General features: G+C 30.9%; 1 protein-coding gene across 1 annotated transcript in view; it reads right to left on the bottom strand.

Annotated features, from left to right (window-relative positions):
- Positions 1-2,826: 2,826 nt before the first annotated feature.
- Positions 2,827-12,241, bottom strand: part of LOC106466105 (sodium/calcium exchanger 3-like) — a 53,725-nt gene continuing 44,310 nt past the window's right edge. The window contains exons 5-11 of the mRNA XM_022394061.1: positions 12,089-12,117; positions 11,216-11,397; positions 10,267-10,502; positions 8,063-8,401; positions 6,778-6,964; positions 5,349-5,679; positions 2,827-4,287 (exon numbers count right to left, since the gene is read on the bottom strand). Coding sequence (XP_022249769.1) covers positions 4,054-4,287; positions 5,349-5,679; positions 6,778-6,964; positions 8,063-8,401; positions 10,267-10,502; positions 11,216-11,397; positions 12,089-12,117 — 1,538 coding nt within the window. The 3' untranslated portion in view covers positions 2,827-4,053. The remainder of the gene's footprint in view (positions 4,288-5,348; positions 5,680-6,777; positions 6,965-8,062; positions 8,402-10,266; positions 10,503-11,215; positions 11,398-12,088; positions 12,118-12,241) is intronic.

Below are 12,241 nucleotides of genomic sequence, written 5' to 3'. Positions count from 1 at the left end.
TAATTTTTCTTACATATGCAGAACTCAGGATTATGGTTTTTGACACGTAACTAGAACTCATAATTGTGTTTTTTTCACACATAAACAGAACTCAAAATTGTGGTTTTTGTCACACTTAAGCAGAACTCAGGATTTTGATTTTTCACACATAAGCCAGACTCATCATCGTGACGTTTTCGTTATAAAATGCAGTTTCTTTTTTGTAAACTAAAAATCACTTTCATACGCGGTAGAAAAAGACATTTAACAGACTGGGTTCATAAACTGGCTTCAAGAATACAAGGTTTAGTTTGGGATTTCACATATACATAGGTAAAAAAGCGTCACAGGAGGACACTGTAGTAAACGTGTATGTGGAATCACGGGATGTTGTTATATCACACGAATGAACAACTGCAAGAAATCAGGAAAGGAGGAGGCTTAATTCTTGGGATTAACAACTACGATTGCGTTGTATTTACGGAAAAGTTAATAATGTTTTCTCTATTGCTGATACTAGTTTTGAACTACTGACCAGAGGGAAGACAGACGGTCAGCAACACCCTACCTCCCACCCATTCATGCTAATAATACATAAATAAACATACATCTACTACTTAAAAATAGGATTACAAATAAAACCAAAGATAAAAGCTAGATAAATTCTGAAAATGTTTGCTAGTTTGTGATATTTGGTGTAGACAGACGAAATAGAGATAACAGCGAGAGTACCAAGCTTATGAATTAATTCATTCTAATTATAAACTTGGCTTTATGTCATTGTGGTCAAAAATACCGATAACAGAAACGGTACCTAGCTTTTTGTATGTAGCAAATAGCTAAGGACTTGGATCTCTATGTTACGGTGCAAAAAAAAATGTTCTTTCTTATGTAGGAATTAACTACAGGATCTCTACATTACTGTGTTAGACCTGTTCTCGCTTATATAGGAAATAAATATGGTATCTCTACATTACAGTGTTAGACATGTTCTTTCTTATGTAGGAAATAACTACAGGATCTCTACATTACTGTGTTAGACCTGTTCTCTCTTTCACTGTAATGTAGAGATACCATAGTTATTTCCTATAGTAATGTAGAGATCCTGTAGTTAATTCCTACATAAGAAAGAACATGTCTAAAATATTAAGTTCGTGTTTTCTGTCTTATAATACTAAGTTAGTGTTCTCCGTCTGATAATACTAAGTTAGTTTTCTCTCTCTGATAATACAAAGTCGGTGGCGTTTCTGTTTATAAACGTCTTTCTCAGCAGCAATAACCGGAATAGTTTTAAGAATAGTCAACCAGCCATTGTTTTGAATGCTACCTTTACGGTTTTTTTAAGTTTCGAACGTATAATTCTTACACATATAATTTGTTAACTAGCTATTTTGGGCTGTTCAATTTCGGTAAAATATGATGCTGGCAATCCAGTTTTCATTCAAGAGTAACATTTTCTTAAAGTATTTTCTAAGCCGTTTGTTTTTGTTTTTTTATTATTTACAGAAATGGTGATCGTGTAAAAAATGCTTTCAAAAAAGTCCTTATACAGTTTTTAGGATGTGAAGGTTAATCCAACTGTAAGATAGACAATGTTATATTCATGAAAAAATTAAAGTAGACCTTGAACGAAGTTAGGTATTATTACATTGTGAAGGCACGATCAATAAATAGAACTACAAACAGACATTATCCACGCAGTACTTCATTTCTAGCCTATTCTTTAAAAAAAGTTTTTTTAAATTAATGGTTCTGTCCTAGAAATTAAATAGCATTCGATTTTGTTTTTACGCCTACTTAGGCGCCAGCACTGATCCGTTGAAACCAGACGGACGATAGGAAGAAGTCCTAACCAAAGTCTACTAAACCCGCAGTTAGTTTGCTTAACGAGAGATTTGCTTATAAACATAAATCTTAAGGTCTTTCTAAAATTATGTCATAAAAACTAATAGAATTAATTTCTTTAATCGCTCATACTTTTACACTAAGATTTGTAGAAGTAAAATAAGTATTAGAAATTAACGAAAACGGTTTAAGTTAATGTTCGGTAATTAGTTAGAAAACAGTTATAAATGGAATTACAATGCCACGTTATTTGTAGAAAATCACGTGAAAGAAACCATGACGAGGCGACCTTCTTGCACACAATTGTAGCATTAGCAAAGTGGCTCTGGGATGTAAGAAAGGAAGTTTCTCACACTGTAATGTAGATATCCCGTAGTTATTTCCTACGTAAGAAAGAACATGTCTAACACTATCTAGTAGCCTCTCGAGGTTTCATGAACGTTCTAGAAGCGCATGACGTGTTACTAGCGTCACGTGACCTCCGCTGTCGTAACATGCGGTAGTCTTGTATATAAGCCGCCAAGAACTGACGGCAACAATGGGTAATTGAACTGCGGACAGAGAGAGACATATTGTTGAGTAGAGCACGTGAGACGTTCGTTGTGAATTATAGCGTTTGTTATAGCGTGACTGTAGAAATTAAGTGTATTGCAAAGTTGTATTTAGAAAGAATAAACCAGTTTTATTCAAGAAAGGACTTGTATCGCTAAAGTTTCTTCTGAAAGAAATTATCCGGAAAATTAACTAACGATCCGGGCGTAACAGTATTTTTTTAGAAACAAATAAAAATGACTAAAAAGCAGTTTGAATTTTTATTATTTTTAGTACACAGCAAAGGAATGATGTTTTATATAAAAGAAACTCCAAAAAGATTATTTCATTATGAAACAATTTTTGAGATTACATTTTGTAGAATGTCCTGAAATATTTCATTTATCTTATAATATTAGAGCTATACCATTTTTGACTGACTAAATCGATATTACTATGAAAGGATAATTCTAAGTAAAAACATATAGTTTAAGTCTATAGACTCTACTCACTCACAGATATCAAATACATGAAATTATTAACCTTTAAAAAGGTTAAATCTAAAATAAAAAGCAGAAAACATTAATTTTCCAACCTATGTAACAAATTAAACCTAGACAGTTCTTCTGTGATAAACGAAAAATACAACTTCAGCCCATTTTACACTACCTTGTTCAAGTTATTCAAAGTTATCTTTTAAATATGGTTAGAACACAGTTATATGTTATTAATCAATCCATAGATGACACTTCTTTGAACTAAACGAAAACATGGTTATAATGAGAAACTTAACACTCTGCTTTGAAAATTCTCTTACACATCAACATTGTCATGTGTTCTGGGTATTGTTAGCTGAGAATTAACATTTTATGTTTGTTCTTTTAACAAAATAATTAGGTAACAAATACGTTCTCATCTCTTAAAGTACTTGAAATTTTATTTTTATTTTAATATCATGTTGTTGTAAAAGAAATTAATTTTTAACTAAATGAAACTCTGTACATAAAAAAATGTAACAAATACACAAATATATAGTTCTTGCATATAACAGATAAGTCATGCATATAAACACACTATACATTGATATCACCACAAGAAATACTTATAACTTGTTTAACCAATTAGAAAAATCTTATTTTAAGTCCTTTCAAAGATGCTTTTGAAGTTTCTTTCACACCAAAAAAACCAATTTATTGTGACGTCTCACATAAAACATGCAGCTGTAAACAGTGACCTTCATAAGGTATAAGTACAGTATTAAAAACCAGTTCAGTTTCATTATTGAAACTTCATTTAAAACAAATCAGTTTAAACTTTGTTCTATACTCCAAGATACCTTATTAGTAAGATTGACTCACGATTTTAAAACTTCACATTTTTTTCGTGATATAACAGAACTCCGTACTTTTTCCTACTAATAATGACATCAGAATTTTTTGTTTTTTTCACCTCAAACATAGATACATTTTGTACTCCCTTCCTTTTAGTATCCTGTCATTTCAGAAACTACCACATCAAAAACAAAAACAATTGCTAAAACAATTTTTCGCCATTAAGAACAGCTCTTAACACACATGTGAAAGTAAGCGATCAAACACACACCAAAATGTTTTTTTTGTTTTTATAAGTGTCATAAAAAGATTAACTCAACATGAACATTGAGATGTTGCAATATAAATCACACTTAAAAGTTCATTTCTAGTTAAAATAGCCATAGGCATGCAGTGATGACAGCAAAATATACAAAAACCACAAAAATAGAAGAAAGGCAAATGATGCCCTTGAAGCATTTATTGGACCCCCAAGTTCTGCCCTGCCAAAAAAACTCGAATATCGACGAACCATCAGAAGGACGATACATGCCATTGCTGTGGCACTGTAGATTCCTACACTAAAACTGAGAGATCCAGATGGCACATCAAACACTTTTCCCTGAAATTAATAAGCAACAAATAATTACTAACAAAGTAACATCCAAGAGTAGGCAAAGCATCACATAAGAACTTGGAATTGTTAAAAGTGACTTACTTAAGGATTTCATCGGATCACTACATCTATCACAACCATACTTCTATATAATCTCAATTATATTTGCTCAAGCAGGTTGGTCACTCAAGAAAAAATAGATAATACATTGTTACAACAGTGACCAAAATATCTGTTATTGACTCTTGTATATAATCTAGATCCTAGAATTATACAAGAGAAACTAATATTTTAATTTTTTAAATGGAGAAAATACTTATAAAATGAAATGTATAGATGTTTTTCCACATGCTGTTTAACTATTTATTTCGTATAAACTTTTATAACGTTTTTGGAAAGGATACTGATAACTGTTACCCCCCACCCTCTCCCACATTCATGACATTTAACCAATAACATACTTGGACAAATTTGGTTTAGAAGTATCTGAATTATTCTTATTATAAGAACACTGTCTAGAAAAGGAGGGTTTTTAAATTGTTATATTTGCATTAAGTATAACTTACGAAGAAGATGGAAAAGGTATTGTTAATTTGGACATACAATTACTATTTGTGAATCGAAGCGACGGAAGAGCAAACTTTTGTGTCTACAGATAAATGTAAACATTAAATGTCATATAATTGTTTATATGGGTTAGAAAATAATGACCTTTTTAGGAAATTATGAAAGAAGTCAATTGAAAACGATTCATAACAGAAATTTTTCAGAAGCCCAAACATTTGAACTACCTCAGATATCAAATGTATTTCTATTAACCTTTACAACCCAACAGAATTGTTTGAATGTTAAAGGATAATTATCAGTTTTATAAAAAAAACAAATTATATATAATAAAGTTGTACACTAATACAATAATAAAATAATTTAGCAATTACAAGATTTTTTTTTATAAATATTATAATTCCAAAAATCTTTCATGGCTCCCAAGTAATGTCATTTTCCTTAACTTTCTTCATATATTTTTTTTAGCAGTAATCTCATCATAACCTGAATAGCTACTATACCTTTGCAGCCCAGTAGATAGCAGCAATAACCCACGGTAAACCCAACCCTAAGAAAACATTGACCGAGTTGCTGCCGGTGACATTGCCAATTGCATTATCGGCATATTTTTCCTGTTGTGCTGCAGCTTTGGAAGCAAAAAGATCAGGTAGCGATGTACCAAGAGCGACAAAAGTGATGGCTGTTACAGTGTTCTTTAGTCCTACCAAGCAGCCAAAGATGCTGGCCAGATCACCAACTATAGCTGTCAAAATTCCAATCATTCCTAATGAGAAGAAAAATGTTGCCCAACCTCCAACCAGAGAGGTAGGAGGTACAAATGACAAAAATAATCTGAAAAAAAAAAGAGTTTTTAAATTAAAAGCTCTAGTACTCTCCAATAAGCTGAATCTATTATTATTCACTCTCTCCTATTGTGACAAAATTAAATAACAGGCAATTTACTAAAAGTACAGAGTTCTATTTCTAACCAATACTCTTGGTAGTTTTAACTTCTATATTTTGATACACATTAAAAACCAAATCATCTCTGAAACTGTTACTCTCTAACAGTCCACACAAGTTTTCACATAATTTACATTTACAGACACATTTTCTATAGCACAAAGAGAACAACAAGCAAATAAACAACATATTTTACCAAGCCAAATACATTTCTTACGTAAACAAACACATTCAATCGACTTAGCAAGCAAGAAGGTGACCCATATATAAAAAACAATAAACAAAACACAAGAATTAAATAGATTAACTTATTTTTCTCATGTGAAAGTCAGTTCCTTTGTTAAGACATATTTTTAGATAACAGGTATCTTCCTTTATACTTCATTGTATATCAAATTGTAATATCTAATACTTTTGTGAAATCTAAACTGTTAACACTTCCTAAGTGTGCTGTTTGATAAATTAAATATGTTGTAACATGTAAGAATGAATAGACTACTACAAAGCTAGATAATGTTAATGGTACTCTAGCTTCTCCATAAACAATTGGTTTGACCAAGCGAATGACAAGCTAAGTAAACGTTTTGACTGTAGAACAAACTCTTAAATTTTATAGATAGGAAAACTACAAATATCCTATGATCAGTTTGATTGTTTTGCATACGAAAAGAATAAAATTTGCTACCAATGTATGTTGCACGTGCTTCTAATATATATCTAAAACAAGCAAAACTGAGAACGTGAAAAGTGAATGAAATACACGCAGTGCATTACCTACATTACCAGTTTTTCTGTTATTCCACCATACAATTAGCCCACTAATACGTGTCATATATTTCAGTTGTATTTTTATAATCCTAGTTTTATGAATTTTAATTACAAAAAAAAAAACAACTTTTAAATTGAAACTAATATGCTTCAACAGATTCTGTAATGTTTAAGTTTTTCTTTTTCAAACTTATTGTTATTAATGAACAACTTGGACACGCACATACCTTCCAACCGAATGTTAGAAAATGCATCACGTAATCCACACGAGTTGCATTCTCCAAGTCTCCACCGTTAACGTTCATGGCATCTTTCAACTGTCCTACCCAACTCTCAGAATGAAGTTTCAGAGAATCGACATTAACGTTTGTAAGCATCATCAACCGATCCATTATGGTATTAAAATCTACGTACATACACGAGAACAATAATCAGAATTTTGTTTAAATCACTCTTATTTCAAATATTACTTCTATAACTACAAAAAGTAAGATACATAATTTACGTTCGACCACTACTGATACTTTTATTGTACAAGGCAATAAATATCCACGAATCAGATATTTGTAAAGTAGTTATTAACATTTATATTGTAGCTTAAACAAATCATTTTGAACAGGTGAATAAAAAGACAATTTAAGAAAGCAATGTTTATTTATATCAATGATACCAAGGGCTTTATACAAAATGCAACTTTTTTAGGATAGGTTTTAACATGTTTTGTATTTTGGCTACATCCAGGGTAGAAACATATATTTTACAGTATGGTAATATAAAATAACAGCGTTAAGTCAGCTGTTCAAATATACAACTAGTGCGGTTATATAGGTTATCTGAATCAGCAACTGTACACATTGTGTAATGTCATTGTTTTCCAATGTACAGGTTCATGCAACAACAGCTTTGAACCAGTAATACATACTTTTGTTATAACTTAACAGGCAGTCCCATTAACAATTTCTTGATATTGAGATTAAAAAAAAATATTCTAAAAAACATTGCCAATAACAATAGATGTGTTTCAAGAACTTTACTCTTAAATATGTTGTCATTTTACAGAATTGAAAATATTATATATTATTTAAAGTAGTTCTAAGCAACCATTTGAATAAAGAGTAACACATCCGTGTTTACTTTATTTTTCATTGATGTTTCTAGATACTTTGAATATTTTAAAATGTAGTTACCCAAGAGAAGTTACGTAACAGTTTTTTTTTCTATTTTAATTACCAGAAGCGGTACATATCATGCAAAATTTTGGAAACGGTAAAGCTTTCCTCATACTAACAGGAAATGTTTCAGGTAATAAATTAGAAAAGATATAGTAATGCTTAAAATCAACAGCACACTACGGCAGATTACACCTCATTCAACATATCCCTTAAGAAATAATTTAGTAAATTTAAATTTGGATAACACTCTAATACTTTTGATACAGTAACAAACTGTACACATCCTTCCCCATTGTCTTTCTATTTTTAATTTCTTTGAATGTAATTCTTACCATCATCGTTGGTGATTGTAACAGTCACTCGGTTCACTTGTCCAATTACAGCACCCCCTTTTGCTTCAAATATCTCTACCTCGAAATGCTCATCCTTTTCTGCATTAAAATCATCAATAATAGGAACCTCAATAAATTTTTCAACTTCCCCATGTTCAAAACGAAGTTCTCCTTCTCCACCTATATAGTCTCGCCCATTCAATGCTGTTTCATCAATTGTTCGCCATCGAACTGTCACAATCCCATCAGCACCTTGCTTTCTAATGACAGGGATAAGTGCATTTCCAGCATTTTCCTTAACTAGAATTCCTCGGCGTTTGAACAGCAAGATTCCGGGTTCTGAGGGGAAGAAAGGAAGATAAAATTTGTTCTCTTCCCAAATACTTCTATATTTTGAATCTTGAAATTTAAAAATAAATTATTCAAAAAAAATACTTAAAATTGGTAATTAAATTCTAAAGTAGTGGAACATTAAATTGTAAGTTGTGTTAAAATTCTGAAGATTATAAAAACAAAAGCTGAAAACATAGTAACAAATATTCTAACTATAAAACTGACAACATAAAATGACAAGCCAAACTCTATAATCATGTAATGTTCATAAAAAACTGAATATATGATTTTCTCAAAGTAACTAACAATTCCACGACCTTTAAAATCTCCACTTATTTTGAGCAGTATCAAATCAAATAAAAGAATAGAATGAGTAAAAAAAAGAAAGTTTTGTTTATAAAATTTGTTTCTGAAATATAATTATCCGAGGACCACCTCTGTTTAATGTGTCCAATTTTGTTTAGAAATTAAATAAAAATGTGCAAGTCAGTAACTAAGATATCATTATTTATAATCTGTGAAGATGAAATTCTATGAAATGACCCAAAGTTTACTATAATCTATACAAGAAGTGTTCTTTTACCAAAGTTATATTAAGATTGTTAACCCTACAGCTTGTCAAATTACTAACAGTTTGAACAATTTTGTAAAACTTGTTACATATTAAGAACTTTGTCTAGAGATAAGCTCTCTCGACATTAATCATTTTTAAAACACTACAGTTGATAAATGAAATTTGTTTCTTTTGCATCTATAAAGTTTAGTCCAGCTAGTCCTTTCATTAATTTATTTTATTGAGATAATTTTATACTTTGGTATGTAGATCTAACAAATTTACATGAGATACAGAACTGAGGAAAAACAAGACTATTCTACATTTCACAAGTACATTACTTATTCACAATCATGGTTTTGCCAGTAAAGGCATCATCAAGTCCAGACTGAAATGTCTTGTACAGGCATTTATATATATACACACATACACACACACGTGTTTAAACAAAGAACCAGAAATGACCTTGACATTCACCTAGAGTGAGGTAAGAAGTGTAGAGGAGCTTATCTTGTAATAGATATTAGAAGTAGCACTTAATGTTGAATCTGACTCTGTAACAAAGAATATATGTTCTAAACCAACTTAAGCTCCTCGCCACTTGACTCCAGGTGAATGTCAAGGTCACTTCTGGTTCTTTGCTTAAACATATATATAAATTCTGTTACGAAACATTTCAGTCTGTACCTAATGCACACAGATAGTCCATTGTGTAGCTTCATGCTTAACTTCAGATAAACTGTACCTGGTGATGCCTTTTCTGGCGAAACCACGGTCGTAATACATGATGTACTTGTGAAACATACAACTGTCTTGTTTTTCCTCAATTTTTAGACTGTCAACAACACATCTTTATTTCTGTTTGTCGTGTAGGAATGTTTTGTTTCTCATTTCATCAGTAGCTACAATGTGTTAATGAAAACCACTGAAATGGCTCACTTTAGTAATGTCTTTCATAGAGGTCAGTTTTCTAATGAACTGGTATAAAGTTGTCTTCTTTAGATTAACTCTTTTTCTAAAAAACTTTTAATTGTAAAAATACAGAATCCTTAGGTCTTATTCCTACTTCTTCTTCTGTGGTCTTTATTATTTTTCTCTTAATTTGAAAATCAGTAATAATTTATCCAATTCCTATCTCAAAAAAAAAAGGATTTAGAAAAACACTAGTTACATCCAATTTCAGTTATTTCTGTCCTCTTAGGACATATAATGAACTCACAAAAAATTACTATAAGGCTGTATTATATTCAAAATAAAAATGTGATTTTAACATGTCCAAATAATAGAAATACTGCAAGAAAAAAAACAGACATGTTACCATCATCATTCAGAATGGTAATCTCCATAATGCAGGTTCTTCCCAAAGCAGCTTCTTTTCGATCTTCTTCACTGACCACCAACTTTAGAAAGAATGTCTCATCAGGTTCCCATTGATTGTCATTGATGATTTCCACAAAAACTTTCTTTTCTTCTTCATTTGGTTGAAAAGTTATGATTTGTTTCAGTGGAACATAATCTTCTCCAGCAGTAGCAGTGCCATCTATTGTTTCAACTCTTCAAAAAAAAATGCAGGGATAAACAAACTTCACTACAATTCTGTAAAGTCTTTGCACTTTAATTAGAATTACTACAATGTAATCAAGTTTTGTGTGTGGCTAAAACATACAGAACTTAAGTTTGCATTAGAATTTAATATTTTTTAAAACAAGTTTGTGGAGCTCTTTTTTTTTTTGCTTCTCAGACAAAAAGTATACTAAATAATAAACAAAGCATCATAAAGGTAAGAATATTTTGCTAGTTTAACACGAATATACGTACATATAGTTAACAATGCTTGCACAATCATAAACTAAGGACATAATTCTTTAAGTTTTATTTAGTAGCAGCATAAAACTTACAAGGGATATTGTCCTATAGCATGGTGAAAGAAAATGTATGGAAAACATCAACCTAATGATATCACCTAGGATACTTGAACTTTTGAACTGAAGTTGTCAATGGATGGATATATTTTCAGTGTGTGATATGTTTGTTCAGATCAATATATATATTATTATAATGTAAATGACACAGCAAAAAGAGCATGCAATATGACTTTTAACTTTAATAAAGTGTTTAGGATATACTCTTCTGATAAGACTTTTAGAGAAATTTAAAACAACTTATGAACAGACTCATCAACGCATCAATGCTATTTTTGAAAACTAGTAAGCATTTAGTATTTAGATGTACATTTTCCGAACTGATTGCACTTAAAATAAGCTCACCTGCATGATACTTGATTGGAAATTTTACCACGACGGCGAATACTAATTGCAATACGCCCAACATTTTCCACAACAGCACAGGTGGCAGCATTAAATTCAATGACGGCCACACTTTTATCTTCATGTGGTGTTACAGTCTTCAACTGCTTACCCTGTTCAGACTCTAGAATTGTTTGGTATACCTGCAAGAACAATCTTGTTTATAGTTACTCACCTAAAAAAACAACTTTCAATAACAAATAGCACAAATAAGAATCTACAAATATATATTTTTATATACATATATATTTTGTTAAAATGTATAGTTCTTTAAAATAAGTACAGATGGCAGCACCATACAAACATACGAGGCACACCCAAACAGGCCAAAAAAGAAAAATGGAATCATTATTGTTATTCTCGTAATTAGTTAAATATTTTGGTTTTGACTTCATTATCGCTTTGTTAACACCAGTCACAAGTAAAAATAAAAATTAAAACTATTGGCTTCAAGCTGTATTTTTATTTTGGTTAAACTTTGCGATACCAATAATAAAACCGAACAAAGGTTATTTATATATCTAGCAGAAGAAAACTAGTATATACAGAACTTATTAAAAGCCCATTCAAGAACAAGGTAAATATGAATAGTGTTTCAAAACAAAAATCCAACATGAAATGTTAATTATTTGATTGTGAACTATACTTTGTTAAAACGAAGATGTAAAAAGGATTTCAGATAAAAACATAAATAACGAGTTTATGAAATTCTTAATTTTTAAGATTTAACTTCAACTTTGAATTAGTATTTCTATTTACTAATAATATCTTTATTGGCAGGCCCGCAGACAGGGGGGGGGGGACAAAGGGGGCAACTGCCCGGGCGAATGAAACCTGGTTATGCCGTAAAGCCCTCAAAGCATCTTTAGGGTATATCTTCATTTAATGATAAAAACCGTAGTTTTTGGCTTTTCTTTGCATATAGACGCTTGATACATTAAGAACGACCGAAATAATAATTTGAGTAATAATTAATATGTATTTGTT

Source organism: Limulus polyphemus, unplaced genomic scaffold (genome assembly GCF_000517525.1).
Source record: "Limulus polyphemus unplaced genomic scaffold, Limulus_polyphemus-2.1.2 Scaffold2151, whole genome shotgun sequence".
Lineage (NCBI taxonomy): Eukaryota > Metazoa > Arthropoda > Merostomata > Xiphosura > Limulidae > Limulus > Limulus polyphemus.
Note: the sequence above shows the minus strand (reverse complement) of the source record. Positions and strands in the feature narration are given on the sequence as shown.